Consider the following 19,794-nt stretch of genomic DNA (forward strand, 5'->3'; position numbering starts at 1 on the left):
CCTACCCAAATGTACAGGATGAGGATAGACTAGGGGTCCCCAGGCTGTTGTTCCAAATAAGCCTGGAGTTAAAAATGGATTTGGGAGTACAAAAAAGTTACAAATGGGAAGCAAAAATGGAAGAGATGTGAGGTTGGAGGGAGAGGTGCCTGTGGATGCATGAGGAAGGGTAAGTTACAGGGAGGAGAGATATGCAGGGCAGATGCATATGGTAACCCCCTTCATGCTCAGACCACAATATTTCCGGAGCTACAATCTGTGCCCAGCCATTGCTGCTGCATTTTCATACCCCTCCAAATGAATGGTTTTAAAAACATCCTCTACATTGTGTTGGCTCAGGCAAGCATTCTGAAAAAGCAGATATCAAGAAGGTGGGAAGAGGAAGAAGTTGAAAGTAATCAGATTTCTCTGTAGCTAATAAAACACTGCTACATGTTTTTGAACCTCTGAAATAGAGTGCATCTCTTTTGTCAAGTTGAGGCTACAATACAGCCAGCTTAGTTCAGTTCTGGCACAATACTGGTGTTTAGGCATTTTGTAACACCTATAGTTGCTGCAGCATGGTTTATCCTGGAAGCATATCTACATGTGATTCATCCTCCCCCCCAACCCCCCACACACATGCACACACACGTGCTAATATCAGGCAATGCAGGCTTTCTGTTATCATACCAACTGCAAATTTAGATCATAATTGCCAAAAATTCTGGTGCACTAAGTATAATGAACGCTAATGACCACCTTTAAAAAAGCGGGCCCTTTGACAGCTCTCCTCAGCAATAATGTAGCTTATTATTACACTGTGTTAGTACAAACCCCACATTAATGCACTACCAGTACCCTTCACTTATGCTCCTAGAATGTTAAAGCAGCAGCAGCAATCCCTTTCTGATGCTCTAAAGGAGATTATTATTCCAATTATCACATTGATTTTGATAGGTATGGCAAAGGCCAGCTCTTGTAAACAAGTTGGCTTTCTTTTGCTGTTCCATACTGAGTGAGCAGGAAGACTTAGATGCTAATTTTTCAATTAAGTAGGCAATTAAAGGTTAAAAAAAATACAGCGTAAACAGCACTTGAAAGTAATACACCATGACTGCTTTCAGTTGCCACCACTCCTGTGTCTTTGGGAATGACTTAAAAAAGTTATTCCAGTGTGGTATAATAGTTCAGGTGAACTGGTTTCTAATCCTGCACTTGGCCATGGAGCCAACTGTGTGACTTTCGGCCAGTCACAGACTCTCAGCTCAACCTATCTCACAGGGTTGTTGTGGGGATAAGATTGAGAGCAGGAGGAGGAACATGATGTAAGCTGCTTTGAGTTTGTTGTAAGAAAAAAGTGGGATATAAAACAAACAAACAAATAAATTTTAAAAAGAAACTAGAGAAAAATAGAAAGCTAAGATAGCATGAGAAAAAAAATCCAAAATTCACAATTATTTTGCAGGAAACAATTAAAAGTCACAAAATAGTGAGGAAGTTACAGGCCACATTTCTGCTTCCTAACATTAAGACTTCTTAAAGTTGAAACAAGCGCTAATAAAGGGAATATACAATTTTGTTCAGTATACCAGTCACTAAAACTTGAATAAGAAGTATCTAATGATCCTTTTTATGTCCTTTATTCTGTAGATTATTATGTAGATGGATGGAATGCATTCTGCATGTTGCCAATAGCTTCTTCCTACAGATCAATGTAATAATGTCTAGCCCAGGCTTTTTTATTTAGTCCCTAGGCCTGACTTTTGAACATAGCTCCTGCAGCCTGACCATTACATATTCTGCAACATGGTCAGCAATACGGCAGAAACCCGTTCCTTCTTCTTCCTTTCTTTAGTAAGGAGGATAGAAAGCACATGGTCAGTGCAGCAAACCTACTCCAATATGAGTCTGCCCTCGGCATGGAGGCTCTCCTCTTGGTGCTCTTGTGCAGGGCACTACCCATACACCCGCCACAATTCCATACCATCATAGAGTTTCATGAATCATAAGAAAAGTTCTTTTCATTCTGAAATTACATTTTCTACATTTCTGAAAACATTGCTGGGCCTATATTAGTTTTTCTACTAAGACTCTTTTGCTATTTTTATTTAAAATCCTGCTGGAAGAAGGATATAATTTTCTGAGTATTTGATTTTTTTTAATTGGAAGCAGCATTGGCTCCTACTGTGCTTGGATCACTGTCCCTGACTATGGTGCTTTGTCCCTCCTACCAGCTGTCCCTCCCTCCTGACTATGCACAAAGCATTCTAGGACCAGTAATCCTTGAGTGATCACAGTGCATAAGAATGCACACCTCCCTGTCTCTCCAACTACAAGATTTCGAGTTTGTTGTATGAGCTAATTCTTTCTGTTCTAGTGAAAAATCTGGGCCAGCAGCTCACTGATCAGGATGTTGCTTATTCTGCTCAAACACCACTCCTGATTGGCTCCAGCAAATCCTACAAGGTCTATACAGTGGGTGCACAGATAAAAGTTTAAAAAGTTTCCATAACTATCCTTGTTTTTTAATCTTAATAAGGTTGCAGCCTGGCCCAGACCTAGCAAAGCATATCCTGTTGCCCAAATGCTTGGCCCCTGTGCTTGCCATCTAGTAGGAAGTGGGGAGTGACTGCAATTGCGGCACCTCACTTATGGAAAGCTCTTCCCAGAGAGATGGCCTGATACCTACTCTGAGCTTCCTTCTCTTAAAAAAATTAAAAACTCAGCCTTTACAATCAGGACAGGAATAGGATTTTAATTGCCACTATTTTATTATGCTGCTACAGTTTAAGATTCTTTTTTGCAGAGAACCCTGAAAGATTTTTTTTTACACTGAATGATTTTTAGCTACCAGGAATGAAGAAGCTCCAGTGAATAACAGAGTCTGAAAAATCATTCAAAACATATACCCACCTCAACCTTGTTAGCAATAAATTGACTGTGCCCCTCAATGCTGATCGCAAAATCATAATACCCACTGGCAGGCTTGACTCTCATGAAATTCAGCTCAAAGACATCTCTGTTGATACAAACAAAGCCATAAAATTACAGTAAAATGGTGCCCATCAGCCTAGCACTTATTAAAAGGCATCAGAAGCTAAGATTGACATTTATGCCTATTTCATCCAAAACAGCAAGGCTAAGAAAAAAATAACAGCAAGGTACCTTTCAGAGAAGAGAGTAACAGAGATTCAAAAACATTACCAAAAAGATAAGTTCCATCAGCTCTGTATTTATTTATTTATTTTTCGATTTATATCCTGCCTTTTTCCTACAAAGGGCTCAAGGCAGCTTACATCATTCTCCTACTCCATCTTATCCCCACAACAACAACCCTGTGAGGTAGGTTGGGCTGAAAGTCTGTGACTGGCCCAAAGTCACCCAAGTTGGCTCCATGGCTGAGCAGGGACTCGAACCCAGATCACCTGAGCCTCAGTCCTGTGCTCTTACCCACCAACACCACACTGGCTCTATATGCTGGGTTGAAGCTGTGCATATTTTGTATCTGCCCCAACCTGCTCAAATTCTTATGAAGAAATCTCAAATTCTAGATTCAGAATAGATGCAGTACTTTGTATCCCCCAAATTAAAGACACTGAACCAGGAACAAAGAAAAAACTTTTACTTACCCAGACAGGGCAAAGGCAGACTGCTGAAGAATAGTTGCTTTGGTAGCAACAGATTTCACATGGTCCAAATTCACACTTGCCTGAGTCAGAGGCTGTGACATAACATTGGTCACGTGGAGCTGGAAAATGGGAAAGATTTATAAGCTTACATGATTCTTCATCTACAACATCAAAAGACTGCTAGCTAAACAGCAATTTCTGGATGAGACAAAGCCAAATGAAAATGTTTCACATTTGAAATCCTTTGTACCCTAAACATGTTCTTCATGCACATCTGCCAGAGACCAGCAACTTCTACTTAGTTTCTTATAGCTTTCTAACTAGTTTCTCATTATACTTTTCAAAAAGAGCCTCCTCTCCTTCTCTACTCATCTATCCTTGATTTCTCTAAGAAACAAGATACATTACAAACTTCTGAAATCCTTTAAGTCAGCTTAGGCACTCCAAATAGAGAAATATGCATGCTATATACTCATGCCCTTTCACTGTCTCCATGGAAAATTCATCCCTTGACATTGCTCAGATCAGACCTCTTGCCCTAACCTTCGCTATGCACCAAACCCTTCTCTTACATGCCAGTCATTTTGCTTTAGCTCCCAAAAGTGTCTCCAACCTTGACAAAACAAACTACCTTATGACACTATATTGTGAATAGGGATGTAGGAGACATTTATTTCAGTAAGTTCTTTTAACTAGGAGTTGCCCAATTTGCATCAACTATGGACTGCGACATCATCTGTGGTCAAAACCTGCACATTTCCAAGCTTCCACTGTAACTTGCAGACTCAAATAATGCATTTGACAGCATGTGCACATTTAGAAAATGAGCATGGAAAATCCATAAGAATGTTTACATTTCAAAGATGTGTGTTTCTAAATGGGTACTTTTGGAAACATGCATGAAAATCTACAGCTTGAGTTTTGCTTATTTGCCCTTTGGAACATCCATTAGAACACAGGAGATTTTTAAGAAGCTACCAGCAGCCATAAGGACATGAAAATAGGAGAATTTGTCTCTGATACAACACCTGATGATGGTAAGACACTCCTTGGAAAATACAGTGGTCCCTGGGGATGCAGGCTATATCCGTGATGTAAGTTAAAGCTTTAGTGCTATCATTTCTATATAGCTGCTTTAATAATCAACTGCAGGGGATTAAGAACCAAAGTATAAAAAAAGGACGCAGAGTGGCAACTCACCCTGAATATGGGCTGATGGTGAGAGACAGCAGCAGGCCCCTCCGGCACTGCAACAACTGGCAAATGATAATTATTCTGGGAAAGGGAAGCTGCAGCGCAAGCCACACTGAACGCTTCAGAAAGAGTCTCAAAGTTTTTCTTGCTAAAAATCGCATTCACTAGCTGGATGATCTGATCCTGAAATGAAAAGGCAAAGGGTAAAACAAGATTCAGATGGGTTACATATTCTTTGGCCTAAAAGATATACTGTATCACAACCACATTTGTTTCACATACACTACCAAAGATGTGTATCCTACAAGTTCAGATTTTTCCCTGATTATCCCCAAAGCAGACTATCAGAAGTCAAACCATATATTAATTTATATCTTGCCTTTTTTTCTTTTTTTAAGAACTCAAAGCAGCTTATACCATTTTCCTCCTCATGCTCTCAATCTTACCTCTACAACAACAATCCTGTAAGGTAGGTGGGACTGGCACAGTCACCCAGTTGGCTCCATGGTTCAGTGGGGACTAGGACCCAGATCCCCTGAGTCCCAGTCCCATACTTTTAACCAGTATACCACACTGGCTCTTTTGTTCTTTGTGAAATGCCATGTGCATTCATAGAACTACATAGATAAAAAAGACACAGCTCCAATCACCAGTTCTTATTTTAATATTTGAAGTGAAATAAAATTTTGATGTAATTTCCCCAACACAATTCCTGACAGCATAATTTTTAATCTGCAATGGACAATTATCTTTAATTAGACTAATTTTGGAATTCGACTTTTACATCATTTGATGCAAAGCAGTCTGTAATATGCCACCACAGATTCAGCTGAATAACGTCATATGCAATGGCATAAAATGTGTTTCCACATCCAATTTGTTTTGCAGCAACACTTTTAGAAAGGGGGCAGTGAACTCATCCATTTATAATCTGGAGCCTTTCTATGACTAACTAGGGATGTTAGACATTAATTATATTATCAGTTCACATAAACAGTTTGGCAGCTAGGAATTACACTGCAGGAGAAAAAGAAATGCCCCAGTGGATGACACATAAAAGCTTTATAAATAACTTTAGTCTATCTCCATATTAGGAGGTCACCAAACTTAAGACCTTGCTTAATTAAACTTGCTGAAACTCATTATATCCCTTCCTTTACCATTTGTTAAATTCATATCTTGTCACTTACTTACTTAATCACATGTGATACTTTAACAACCTAAATTAGTAGGTATTTTGGCAATTGGTACTATAAGATGCTCTTAAAAATTGGATTTCATTTGGATAAGTAAGATTTGCTAGCTTTCCTTCTGTGTGTTGAGGGAAGACCTGGAATAGGGATTGTTACAGTCATTCCATGCCTAAAACTGATACTTCTACGTTCTGAATTAAGCCATATACACACATACAGAGGGCACAATCTAATTGCACTAAGGCATAGTATTCCTGTACCAAGAATCCCAACAGGCCTCAATGGGAGCCCTAAGTTCTCTGCTTCCCACTTAGGTCAGCGCATGGTAAGAAGTATTTAGCATTGGATAGAAAAAGCAGTTGGAAACAATTTCGGGGGTTGGCAGCCCCCAGTTATCATTATCATTATGATTATTATTTATTACTTATTTCACCTATACCACCACATAGCTAAAGCTCTCTAGGGGGCAGCTTTGCAGCAGTCATGAGGCCCGTGTGTCCATCCAGGCACACAGTGTATATGTGGGACGACAAGGAACACTGTTCTGCTGAACCGAAGTCTGTGAGCACAGCATCCATGTTGACATTGTTGTGCTCATTATCAGACAAATGTATGGCAAGACATGCTTTACCTCCCCAGGCATGTGAATTAAAAACCCAATGGACTGTTTTGTGGTTTCTCTGAATTTCACATTTTTAGCCTGGTACTGTAAAAAGATCTGTACGCAGAGAAGTCACTGCACATATAAACTCCCTCTCCATGCCCCCCCCACATGTGTGTGTGTCTGTCTGTCGGGGGGAATCAAAAGAGCTATAGATGCACATTCAGTTTCAGAATCAGAAGTGCAGGGGAGCCACTCTGCTTCACACATTTTTGCTACTTCAGACTGACATGACTTTTCTTCTGGAACAGTATGACACTGACAGTTCACTTTTATATAACCAAGAACAGGCTGTTCTGATGTCTGACTAAAATAGTAAATAATAGCTGTTATTACTGGTTATAGAATCCTCCTGCTCTTTGTGATGGCCCAACATTTGCTTTGGGTTTGCTATTTACTCCTGGTATCAACCATTATAAAAATGAATGTTCCTTTTTCTTAATACCTGTCTTATCCAAAGCCATTACATTATGTAGATCAAAGAAAGAAACATACCTCTTTCATTGCTGGCTCTGTTCCTACATGATCAGAGAGTCTGTATGTGGCAGCCACAAACAATGCAGTTGTTTCAAGTCCTTCTTCAAATTGAAGATACACTCCACCTATATCATCCAGCCGGGCAACAAGATCCTGTAAAAAGGTTATTAACAAAGTAATTTTGCTTTGTGATCTTCTAGACAACTTCAGCTGATGTTTGTTACAGGAGTGCAATGAATAGCTTTGTAGCAACAGGACAGCATTCTTTAATTTACTTCAAGAAATTATTGAAATAGAGTAAGACAGGCTGAAAGCTTTTATTAATATTTTGAGGACTAATATTCAAAGATGGTTTTTGAAGTTTTCCTTGGGAGCAGCAACATTTTTTGGGATGTCTTGCTGGTTACAAACAGCATGATTGATGATTTCGGTATGAAGTATCAACCATATGGAGTTGGTTCACAGGACACAGCAGGGCTGCTGTGGAGTCCTGTGTCATGTGAACCTGGCCACTGGGGCTTATGTGATGATTAACACTGATGGCTGCAAAGCCTTTGGGAGCTGCATAATCAGATGTTCAGCATGTCATGGTGAGCCTGGTGTGCTGTATAAACTGGTATATTGTACGGCAACTATTACTGTGCCACTTAAATTAGCTTCCATTATTGAATGGCATGTGTCTCCATGATGGCAAGTGGTGATAAAGCTAATATAGGGATAAGTTCAATAACTGACTAAAGGATTTCCTTGAGCACTAAGGTAATCTAGGACCAATATGATGTAATGGTTAGTTGTGGACTTAGACCTGACTGTGGGACTTCCGTCTGACCCACTAAACAGGTTGCTGGAAGAATAAAGGTGCTCCTTCCTCTTATACTGTAGAAAAGGTAGGATGAAAATGGGACTGACAGACTGATTGGGTAACCCCCCCTCCCCTGGTGAACTGTGGGAATGCTGAGGACATAATAGCTTGGCTTCAGCAAAGCTTTCAACAAAGTACACCATGGTATCCTGGTCAGCAAATTAACTAAAAGTAGATCAAGCAACTATCAGGTGGATCCAAAGGTAGGGCTACAGAATCAGACTCAAAGAGTGATCATGAATGCCATCTTCTCAAACTGGGGAGAGGTAACAAATGGGCACCACAGGGTTTAATCCTGCCCCAGTGCTTTTCAACATTTTTATTAATGATTTGCATGAAGAAGTGCAGAGAATGATTAACATATTTTCAGATGACACAAAACTGGGTGGGACAGCTAATACCCTGACAGACAGAAAAGAAGATTCAAGGTAATCTAGATAGGTTGGAGCTCTGGGCAGAAAACAACACAATGAAACTCAATAGGGCCAAATGCCAAGTTCTGCACCTAGAAAAAAGAAACCAAATGTTATCTATTACAAGATGGGGGATACTTGACTTAGCAATACTGCAAGTGAGATGGATCTTCGAATTGTACATCACAAGCTGAATGAGTCAACAATGTAATTTGGCTGCAAAAAAAGGACAAATTATTTTGGGCTCCATTAATAGAAGTATCACTTCCAAATCATGTAGAGTACTATTTTCCCTTTACTCAGTACTGGTTTGGGCTCATCTGGAGTACTGTCTCTAGTTCTGGGTTCCACTGGGTTTGGGCTCATCTGGAGTACTGTCTCTAGTTGGAAAGGGTTCAGGGGAAGGCAAGAAGGATAATCTGAGGTCTGTACACAAAGCCCTATGAGGAGATAGTGAAAGAACTGGGCAGTTTAGCCTTGAGAAAAGGTTGAGGGGAGACATCATAGCACTTTTCAAGTACCTGAAATGTTGTCACAAAGAGGAAGGCCAGCATCTCTTCTTGGTCATCCCAGAGTGCAGGATACAGTTATAATGGACTCAAGTTACAGGACACTAGGTTCTGGCTGAACATCAGGAAAAACTTCCTGATTATTAGACCAATAGGACAATGGAACCATTTACCTGGAGAAGTTGTGGTCTCTGACACACCGGGGGTATTCAAAATGTAGCTGGACAGCCATCTGAGAAGAATGGTTTCACCTGGAGTCTTACACTGAGCAGGGTGTTGGACCCGATGGCCTTCTTGCCTATATCCAACTTTACTATTCTATAATTTTATAAGTTAGTGAAACTCTGCTGTGAATGTCATCATTTGTGGGTGCTCAGTTGTCATTTAGCAGGAACTGCCCGCCCCTTCTGTACTGGCCCCTAATGTTATGGAAAGTTCTCTCCTGAGGGGCACTGTGCTTGGCTATCTCTGTCTTCAGAAAACTGATTCTTTCTTCCACCAAGCAAATGAGGATAGAGGAAGTTGGGTGGTATCTGGTCTATTTAAAAATGGTTTTATAATTCTGTTGGTGTTGTATATTGTTTTTATTTATTTAATTTTTATACTGCCCAATGTATAGTTAATAAAAGTTTAAAAAAACACTAACAAGCAAAAATTTCATAACAGCAATTGCAATTGAATCAGCATAGAAGCATAGCAGTGGTCCATGATTACAGCAGTTTGAGCTAAATTATGGGCTATGAAAATAAATAAATAAAATACCTCGATCTCCTCCACAATGCCTCTTAAGTCTGCCTGCTGGGATAAGTATGCTGCTGTCTGCAAAGCCTGAACTGTTCTGAAACCAAAGAAAACATAGTAGGGAGGAAATGAGTATGCAGCACGTGCTTTTATCATCTAAGAGTAGACTTCTCTGAAGAGGTCTCAACAGGCTTTGTTAGGAACAGGAATATAAAATAGAAGGTACTAACAACAATCCTTGTCCCTTGACTTAGGGAAGTAAAGTGCCTTTAGCAGAGGGGATGAATTACATAGGATGTCAACTAAAGAGGCATACCACTGGGTGAAAAGAAAGCCAACATTTTCTAGGCTAAGCCAAAACTGTTCGAATTTCAATACTAGTATGCTCACTTAACCCAGATTTACATGTCACAAACTAAGCCGAATTTACCAGTTATAAACTAATATAGGAATATGGAACCAGGAAAGCCAGTAGTTGCAGAATTACAATCGTTTTAATTTATTGTACTGTTTGTTGCAGTACATCTAACACTTATGCACTCTGTGTGTGGAACAGACTATGTAAATATCAACAGTGATGGTAGAAAATATCTTGCTAAGTTACATAATGTATCTTAATCATAAAGCAGTGCATCACAGAACTGGAAAAAACAATGGAGAGCACTTTTGCAATATTGGCATATAGTAGGTAGATCCAAAATTCTAAGGATAAAAATTGTGCAGAGTGCATAAGTCCTCTTTTCAGCCAATAAAAGCCAAGCCTAAATTTCCTATGTTCTTGTATTGTTTTTTAAATGATTGTTGAATCAGGATGGTATAACTCCATTGTAGAAGACAGATTTCATGACATATAACTGAGCCATGTAGAGAATCAAATGTCTTTGATATTTTTAGAAGTGAAGAGCATCTTCCAACCTCCTTAGCATTAGAGAGTGCCTTGTTTGGTCAACTGAGTCAAAGTCTCTGCAATGCAAATGTCCAACATATGGTGCTCAAGCATGACAACAAGGCTGTAATGCACATACCAATCCCCTAACTTTGAAAGCATTTCTTGCATTAAACTACAGTGCTGTCAGAACAATGTTTGCACTTAAACTCTCATGCAAAGTCCTAAAAAAGCAATCCAGTCAGAAAAAAGGCAACTCAGAGCATCAGCTAATCTAAAAAAATCATTTTTCTCAACACAGAGATACACTTACAAATGACAGAGTTGCTACATACAAATCTAATTACAGAAAGCTCCACAGGCAGCCAAGTTAGAATCCAATCCAATGCACCCTTATCCAGGTATAAGTCCCACTGAATACAATGGGACTAACTTCTCAGTAGACACAGGCAGAATTGCCCTGTTATTTTTATTTTCTGAAAAACTTACGCCAAAACATTCTCCTCCTTGCTAAGACGAGATGTGAGGGCAGTCAGTGCTTCTTGGGAAGCAAGAGGGAGTCCAAAGCCACTCAACGCTCCAACAGCATGGTAGATCTGGGTGACTGAGGAATCTTCACTGACTGCTGCAAGTAGCAGCTCTCTGGTCTCATTTGAAATGGCAATCTGAGAAAGAAAATGTTAAAAGATTAAAGATTTCAGGCTTTTCATTTTCATAAACCTGGGCCTGAAATATTCATTTTTAAAACATTTAGGATTTGACAGGGTTGGGAAGGGCTTCAGACTTATCCATCATGTGAAGAAACAGAATGCTGACATACTAGATTAGACCATGATCCAGTTTGCACTATCAAAACAAGGCATGATAGGAGCATTGCCGAGCATTAAAACACTTTGCCTTGCTTGTGAGAATCTGTCCTACACATCTATCAAACCCGGTCCTGTCCACTCTGACTGTAGTAACTCTTTAGGGCCTTGATCCCTTTGAGTAGAGACACCAGAGAGTGAAACCTTCTACATGAGTGATGGTTATTATCCAATTATTGTACAGTGACTACAATTTGACAAGGACTCCCTCTCATAACACACAAGGAACTAACTCTCCTCCATTGTCAAAGAGATCAAGTCAGTAACAGTGTTCTCTTAAGAGTAACAGGATGGAGGGAGAGGAACGTATATGAAAAAAGACTTTTCACAGGTCTATAAATCTCTAAGTCTTGTGAGGCACAGGCATTAATCAACTAGATGTACTAATTCCAAAAGGAACATCTGCACAATGCACTGTGGAAACAGAACTGAAATGGGGTTGAGGAATAACAATTGCAACAAAATGTGTTTCTGTTTAGCCATGCCTTCTGCTCCATTTCACCTTCCTCTCTGATTTCCTCTGCAAGAGTCAATCAGCATTCAATGGGCAGTAAGAATCATCAGTCCTTATTGACTCCCTGCTAGGTGTTTGCCCAAGCCTGTTCTAAGGCTATCAGAGTATCTGAAGTTCCAAAGTCATGGTTCAAAGAGGAAAATATGGAGAAGCATGTGAAAAATATTACCCTTGCTCACTTGGAGGTAACAGTGTAGCTCAAAAAAGAGAGTAACTACACGGAAAGGTCCAAATAAAGGTCTGAAAGCATATTATATATTTTGGTTGCTGAAGGTAAAAAGCTCTGGGCAAGCAAAGCTGCCTGAATGGGAGGCCAACTGGAACTAAACACAAGTTGCTTTGTACTCTTTGGAGAAACAGTAATATAGAAGAGTGATACATATTAATAAATGCTATTAGGATGTAACATAAATCCTGCTTATATCTATTCTGAAGCCCTAATACCCTTTTAACATGCCCTGTCACACAGCTTGGATAAGGCTGGAATATTGGACAGATACCTTCTGAATATTGGACAGATACCTTATTGACAATTAACTATGTATCATAATAGCTGGAAGAACAATCTGTACAAGATTACAATTTCCTCTACAAGAACTGAACTCACTTCACATCCAGATAATGCCTGGCTGGCCTGTGCAGCGTAAAAGAGGGAATCAACACTGTTGGGATCTACCTTCGATTTGATAAAGTTACAGGCAGCCTGTACCAAAGAAAGAAAAAAGAAAAGAATATTATTAAAGAAATGGATCATCCCAAGGTTCATTTGAAGGTGGTCTATAAACTGTTAACACATGTTTAATTTAGCATTAGAAATTATAGTACAGTGCCTTGCAGAACTATTCTTTGTGCTTTTCTGCATTTGTTGTGTAGCAACCTGGATTTGTAATAGTTAACTGCTATTGTTACCACATGATGTACACAAAATATTCCACACTTTGAAGGTACAAAATATTTTATTGCAAAAATTAATAAAAGTTAACTGAAATTTTTGGTTTCATCGGTCCCTTTGCTGTAACATGTCTAAGCCCTGGTACAACCCATTGGTGGCTGAATGAAATCCCCCATGTGTGCTATCCCAATGCCACATGGTATCAGATTAAAAAGATCTGTTTCTTGAAGGCTCTGGGTTTACTGGACAACATACTTAAGCAAACACCATAAAAACAAAAGATCTAACAAAACTAATCTGGGACACAGTCAGACAGAAGCAGTAATCAGCGTTTTTATACACACACACACACACATATATAGAGAGAGAGAAAGCAAGCAAGTGCAAACTATGAGCATCCTCCCAAAGCACCATTATATTGATTATTAAAAACTGGAAAGACTATGGCTCCGTTGCAGCTCTGCCTAGAGGAGGCCATCCAGCAATACGCAGAGACTGGGCAAGGAGGCATTAGTTAGAAAGGTAACCAAAAGGTCAGTGTTAACACTGAAGGAGTTGGATAGATCCACAGCTGAGGTGGGAAAAACCAAAAAAGAAAAATCGCAGGAAGTCCTCTCCCAAATGAATGTATGGGTTGTAGTCAGACACACCCCTCAAGTCAGGTCACATAAAGCAGTAATATATAATATGTATTTCCCACCAATATTAGATGAAAAACAAGCTATCCAAAATCCTATTATTTATAATGCTCCATCTAACATTTAGTGATAGCTCATTACCTTAAACAACTGTTTATGCAACTTTACTTGGGTTTCAGACTCATTTATACCTCATGCCTATAATTGCAGAAAGGCCTTTCCCTCATGGAGATGCTTATACCTACCTTCATGAGCACCCTTGTGAAGTTCCAGTTCAATATGTAAAAAAAACCTTTAAGTTTCAATGACTAATCAACCTGCTTGTGGCAAGTTCCCTCACTCCAGGTCCAAGAACACACTTTGCACTTAATTTTTGCCAACAGCATACATAGAGCTCATTATTCTGTAGTTAGCATACACTGATAATAATAATGACATTAAATACAAAGAATTTTCATCAACAGTATATATTAGATTCACACTTTGTCTATATATAAATCCCACCAAGGTCAACAGTGTTGTGGGCATAAGATTGAAGCTAAATGGATCAGATTTAGAGAGATAAAAAAGCAGTTTGCCTTTTCAATCTGGAATGGGGAAGGGGGGCTGCAAAATTGTACAGTGGGAAGTAAATATTATGTACGATACAGAAGTATGCTTTGGAAACAGAACTATATTATAGTGAAACAAAACTATATTATAGTGAAACAGAACTATATCATAGTGAAAAATCAGGTTGGATGTAAATTAATAACCATAACATGCCAGTGAGGTAAATGTATTGTGAACAGAGGAATATAACAACTGTGTAAGCATTCTCATAGGTCTGTCATTAAGACTACAATCCCATGCACATTTATGTAGACTACGCCAACTTAATTCAGTGGGGCTTGCCTCTGAGTAGACATGTATAAGATTGCATTGCAAAAAGTGCCTCTTAGAACACCATTATTCACAAATGACATATACTAATACAAAAGACTGTATACATATTTTACATTCATATGAGGCCGCTGCAAAGGATGGCATTTAAATGTTTTAATTAAACTAAATTAAATTAAATATTACATATTTAGGAAATTGAAAACTCAATGCTTCACTTGAGAAAATGGCTACCAGAGAATAGGCTACAACCTTAAGGGTGAAAAATTATTCAAACACAATGTGAGTTATTTAATATTACAATTTATTTGCAAGTGGGGAGGCTATTCAAAATGAACAATGAGCACAAGTTTTTAACACTGAAAAGGTCACGAAGATCAGTTATAACTAGAGATGTCAGTCACCCTAATTTCTGCCTGTCTGACTCACTGATCAAACTGATTAAATTTTTTTTTTTTTTTTTTAGAAAAGTACAAGAATTTTATTCCTGTTTGGAAGTGCATTTTTGCACAAATGAACCATTATACAACTTCCTCAAAAGTAAAAAAAGTCCACAAAATCAATTAAAAATCCAGTCTGTTGTGCAACATCAATCTCAGATTCACAGAAATCCAAGCCCATTTGAAAATGTTGTGGATTTCCTCAACATCACTATTTATAGGTGTTATTTTGTTCCAGTGTTATCAGAGGCATGGAGGTTTTCATTTATGGATGAAAACAGAGACCTCGGTATGGGAACTTCCATACAAAGTCTGTGAGACCATGCTTTCTCAGTAAAATGTTAATTTTGCAATTGCTTTTAGGAAGGCAACATGATAAAAATTCTTGGAAGAAATGGAGTCTCCAAAAAAAAAAAAAAAAACCCCAAAAAAGAATGAATGAGTGCCAGAAGAGACTGTTCATCTCTTTTCTAGTGCAAGCCTGTTCCTTCTTCAGGTTTTCATAAAATTTCCTAGGAACAGGAACATGGCAACTAGTAAAAAAAAAAAAAAATCTTAAACAGATGTGTTGAGAGTGAATAATTTTTAAAGAGTTACATAACATTCAGATTAGGCTACCTAGATTTGGAGTACTATGATATGACAATTCTACAGAAAGTAGAATAGGCAGCAGGTTACATTTTGGCTCCATCTGTTGGAGGAACTCTATCACAACAAAACACAAGATCTATTAAAGTACAGTGGTACCTTGGCTCACGAACTTAATCCATTCCAGGACTCTGGTTGTGACCCAAATTGGTCATGACCCAAGTTAAATTTCCCCATAAGTGAAATGTACATACGGTTAATCCGTTCTGTAACTATTTTTACAGATTTTTTTTTACACATTTTTACAAATGTGAAGCAAAGTGACAAAGAACAACAAAGATCATGGCCATCTCCCCTGTCACCCTGAGCATGAGCGCGGCCATCTCCCTGTTGTCCCCCGCAGCACGACTGCGATTGTGCCTGTCATCCTGGCACACTGGGGGGGGGGGGGGGAAGGGGTGAACTGGGGGCCCGCGGGGGGGGGGGGGAGACAGGCACCAATGCAGGCACACTGGAAGGGGGGAGAGACAGGTGCGAACACGGGCACCCTTGGGGGGTGGAGACGGGCACAATCATGCTGCGGGGGAGATGGCCGAGATCACGGTTGTGCTCATGAAGGAAAGACAGACACGATCTTGGCCATCTTCCCCCTGCCCCCAGCACAATCGCGGCCATCTCCCACTCGGGGGGGGGGGGTGAGATGGCTGCAATCGCAGTTGCCACCCAATGTGGAGTTCACAACCTGAGTCAAACGTTTTATGAAATTTTTGTTCGTGACTTGATTTAGTCATGAACTGAGGTGTTTGTGAGTTGAGGTACCACTGTACAGTGAAATCTTTGCCCGACATGATGCTGAAGTTATCTACTTAAATGGCAAAATCAATATTGTGATTAAGCTGAAAAAAGTATTTTGATCAAGTGATAAGTGGAAAGAGTGCACAGAGAAAGAACCAGAGTCAGTGGTAGAGCATATGTTTTGTGGTAAAAGCTCCCAGTTTTAAAGCATGGCATTTCTTGGTGGGGCTGAGTGCATGCAGGAGCAGAGAGAATACTGAGATGGATAGTGCTCTGACTTGGAATTCTGGGTCTTTTCTGTCATGTTAGGGAGATACTATCTGCTAGTGAAAGCATGTTGGGATTCAAATCACCACATATGCACTGCTGTCCTCACTTTCTAGCCAGATCAACTACTTCCACAGCACCATGTTGTATTCCTAAAGCAGCATTAGGACAACTGCCAGTTTTAGGTGGTATCTACCATTTTTAGTTCTCTTGTTATCTCCTTAAAGTGAAAAATCACAACTATACCCACAGACCTGTGCTGCCTTTCCTAGTCTTCACTTTAAAAGAAAAGGGGACACCCCTCCTAGCACTGTGATTCAACAGCTCTACAAATACAAAAGACTATGTGAGAAGGGAAATGTAAACATAAAGTGGGTACTTTTTATCATATGTGGTGGACTTGTAATAATGTGAAAAAGTATTGGATTAAAATACATAAATGGATGGAGGAAGTACTACAAAAACCCTTTGCTTTTAAACCTGAAGTTTTCTTGTTAGGCATCATACCGGAAGACATTAACAGACAGGAAATGTATTTGATGTTACACTTAATCACAGTGGCGAGGATTGCATTTGCTCAGTATTGGAAAAGTGAGGAGCTACCCACCGATGAATTGATTTTAAGAAAGATTTTGGACTGCACAGAAATGGATAGATTGACTTTATCATTAAAGGAGAAAAAAGACACTGACTTCTATCAAACTTGGGATTTTTTCTGTAATTGGCTGGAGAAACGGGACTTGGCATAAATTTAGAGATGTTTTCAAGTTATTATAAACTGATTTAAATTTGACTATAGAATGTTAAAAAAATATGTAGTAGGGGGTTGACCCAGTAAATCCGATGTATGTGATGTTTGATGTTTTTAGTAATAGTTTAAATTTTTAATAAAACTTAAATAAAAAATAAAAAAGACTATGTGAGAAGGACTGGGACACTTAATACACGGTTGCTTACTAACAAGAAAATATTAGCTACCCAAGACAAGTGGAAATTCCATACTAATTTAAAACAAGTTAGCAGTACTTAAAGCTCTGCCTTACAAATTTATAACACTCTGAACTGACAAGCATACATCCTCACCTTTTCATCAGTTACTTGCCCTCCCAATTTGTTCAGTCCTACAATGGAATAATAGCTTCCTTCCAAATCAGTGAATGGACGCTCCAAGGAAGCTCGTAGCCTCTGAACATCGTGTTTTGTGAGATAATGGCTTGGAGTCAGAGCCTGTATGCTAGTCACAAATATTAAGGCTGAAGTGAAAAGTGTGAGATACCCTGAAAAGAAAAAAGAGGAAATAAATCTTAATAAATGAACTGTGAATGTCTCCATGAGCCTTCTTAGACTTCTGAATAAATTTCTTTAATTAAACAGATGATTGCACTGTTCAGCTAGGCTCAACTATACCCCTCAAATAGAAAGACTGACTATCAGACCAGTTGCCCTTCAATTAATAGTAATGCGATGCTCACAATATGATTTTAGCTTACTTCTATTTCATTGTATCAACATTAACCTTAACATTGTAACATTAACACAATACTTGCAACACATGTACCCATGTAATGACAGTTTTGGCTTCCTAGAAGTCTAGGAAAAGTTTGCATTTTTACAAGTAGACTAGCCAGTGTGAAAATACTGGATATGAGTGTCCTGCCAATAAAAATGTGCTTTATACAAATGGGCCAAGGGCAGAATCATAGCTGAGTGGAAGGTCTTCCTTGAGGCCAGCAAAGAAACCAATAGATTGGTGAAGAGAAAAACTGTCCCACCTTTGCCAGCCTGCTCATTCAGCTGCATGGAATTCCGTTACCTGTGCCAAAATCAGTGAAGGATGGTCTAACATAATCTTCTAATAATGACATTGAAAACTTCTGTCACAAACGTCTGCAGCAGCCTTCACTGTTCTTGCCATACGAGGCTGCCTCATTCATAATATTACACTTTTGCATTCTGGATAACTTGACAATTATCTGTATTGCTCATCTGCCTATTTCATACTCCAATAGTCAGAGCATCCAACAGTCAGAGTTAGCAACTGCCTATAATAGACATTTAAATAAAATTAAGGGTGCAATTTTATACGTTTAGCCAGAAAAAGATCCACTATTCCCAGCATTCCTCAGCTTGCATGCATAGGGTTGCACACAATACCCATTTTTTATCCTCCTCCTACCATTTTGAAGTTGAAATTAGGAATGACAGAAAGGTGGTAGAAATAGTAGCAAACTAGCCTTACACACATGCATGCTTGCACGCGAACGCGCGCACACACAGAATAATTCCCTCAGGGTGTTAAATCAGAAATGTATCTGTACTAAGGTTACTGTCCCATAACAATTATCTAAAATTGAGCCCTTCTGAAGACAGAAGTATTTCTGGGTAAGCATTCTTAGCATGTGACCTTGCGTATACAGCTCACAGCTATCATCTTAAACAGAAATGAGAGTCATACATTTAGAGAACAGTATTTAAAAAATCGTTTTCCAAGTATTTAAGCCTAGAACTGATACTGGTCCCCACGCCGCAGGGCTCCTTTGTCTGCAGTACCAGAATGAGAAATACAAACTCAGCAGGAGAAGCTTTTTCTTATCGTCCTTCGCCTTGCTAGGCAAAGCTTCGCCTGCTGAATTTCTACGTGACACAGAATACAACGGAAGGGTTATGTAGTGGGTGGTGGTGGCCAACTTCCATTCGCCCCTATTTCAAGGCCTCGGGGAACCACGAAAGGTTTGGAGGAACATGGGGTAAGTTTGGACTGCAGCACCATAAAAGCTATGAGGCGCTAGTCGCTGTGATCATTCCCTCCAGCCCTCATCGAGGCCTTTGCCCACCTCCATCCCCACAGTAAACGGTTGCAGAAGGAGAGCAAGCCCGGCCCCTTCGTCAAGCTACCACTCCATTGCCTCTCACTCCTCTCTTACCCGGGGCAGCCATTATTTCTCTCGCTTCAACACCAAAGGAAGAAGAACCACTTCCGCCCGGCGCTCCGGAACGTACCGTTCCGCAATAACGCAATTCCAGTAGCTCCGCACTGGGGCGCGATAGCTTAGCTTGTTCTTCTTTCGTCTAAAAAACGGCACGTCAAGAATAAGGAGATGAACTTCAGGCAAACAGGAGAACTACGCTCCATTTTTTTCTTCCCCCTGACAATCTCAAATGGTACGATCCAGCCGAGACCTCTATAGCGAAGGGAGGAGCTCAGGAATAGATGTGTATTCCGCCGATTGGCTGAAAGCCGGATCATTCATCTCGAAGGAGGCAGATTCAAAGCCTCCGCGGTACAAGACAAAGGTTATCGCGTGGCAGCAACCGGAGGGGTGGGGTTCAATCCTGAGGTAATCCATTTGGAATGATAGGCCAGA

General features: G+C 39.7%; 1 protein-coding gene across 2 annotated transcripts in view; it reads right to left on the reverse strand.

Annotated features, from left to right (window-relative positions):
* RPN2 (ribophorin II) overlaps nucleotides 1-19,566 on the reverse strand; it is a 34,860-nt gene extending 15,294 nt beyond the window's left edge. Inside the window, exons 1-9 of one of the 2 annotated variants that reach the window (XM_044440285.1) lie at nucleotides 19,354-19,566; nucleotides 17,513-17,706; nucleotides 12,535-12,630; nucleotides 11,037-11,212; nucleotides 9,683-9,758; nucleotides 7,155-7,289; nucleotides 4,812-4,988; nucleotides 3,612-3,730; nucleotides 2,896-3,001 (exon numbers count right to left, since the gene is read on the reverse strand). In XM_044440285.1, coding sequence (XP_044296220.1) covers nucleotides 2,896-3,001; nucleotides 3,612-3,730; nucleotides 4,812-4,988; nucleotides 7,155-7,289; nucleotides 9,683-9,758; nucleotides 11,037-11,212; nucleotides 12,535-12,630; nucleotides 17,513-17,706; nucleotides 19,354-19,366 — 1,092 coding nt within the window. In that variant the 5' untranslated portion in view covers nucleotides 19,367-19,566. The remainder of the gene's footprint in view (nucleotides 1-2,895; nucleotides 3,002-3,611; nucleotides 3,731-4,811; nucleotides 4,989-7,154; nucleotides 7,290-9,682; nucleotides 9,759-11,036; nucleotides 11,213-12,534; nucleotides 12,631-17,512; nucleotides 17,707-19,353) is intronic. The other variant, XM_044440286.1, reaches the window with a different exon arrangement.
* Nucleotides 19,567-19,794: the final 228 nt, after the last annotated feature.

This window comes from Varanus komodoensis, unplaced genomic scaffold (assembly GCF_004798865.1).
Source record: "Varanus komodoensis strain SLA01 unplaced genomic scaffold, ASM479886v1 scaffold37, whole genome shotgun sequence".
Classification (NCBI taxonomy): domain Eukaryota; kingdom Metazoa; phylum Chordata; class Lepidosauria; order Squamata; family Varanidae; genus Varanus; species Varanus komodoensis.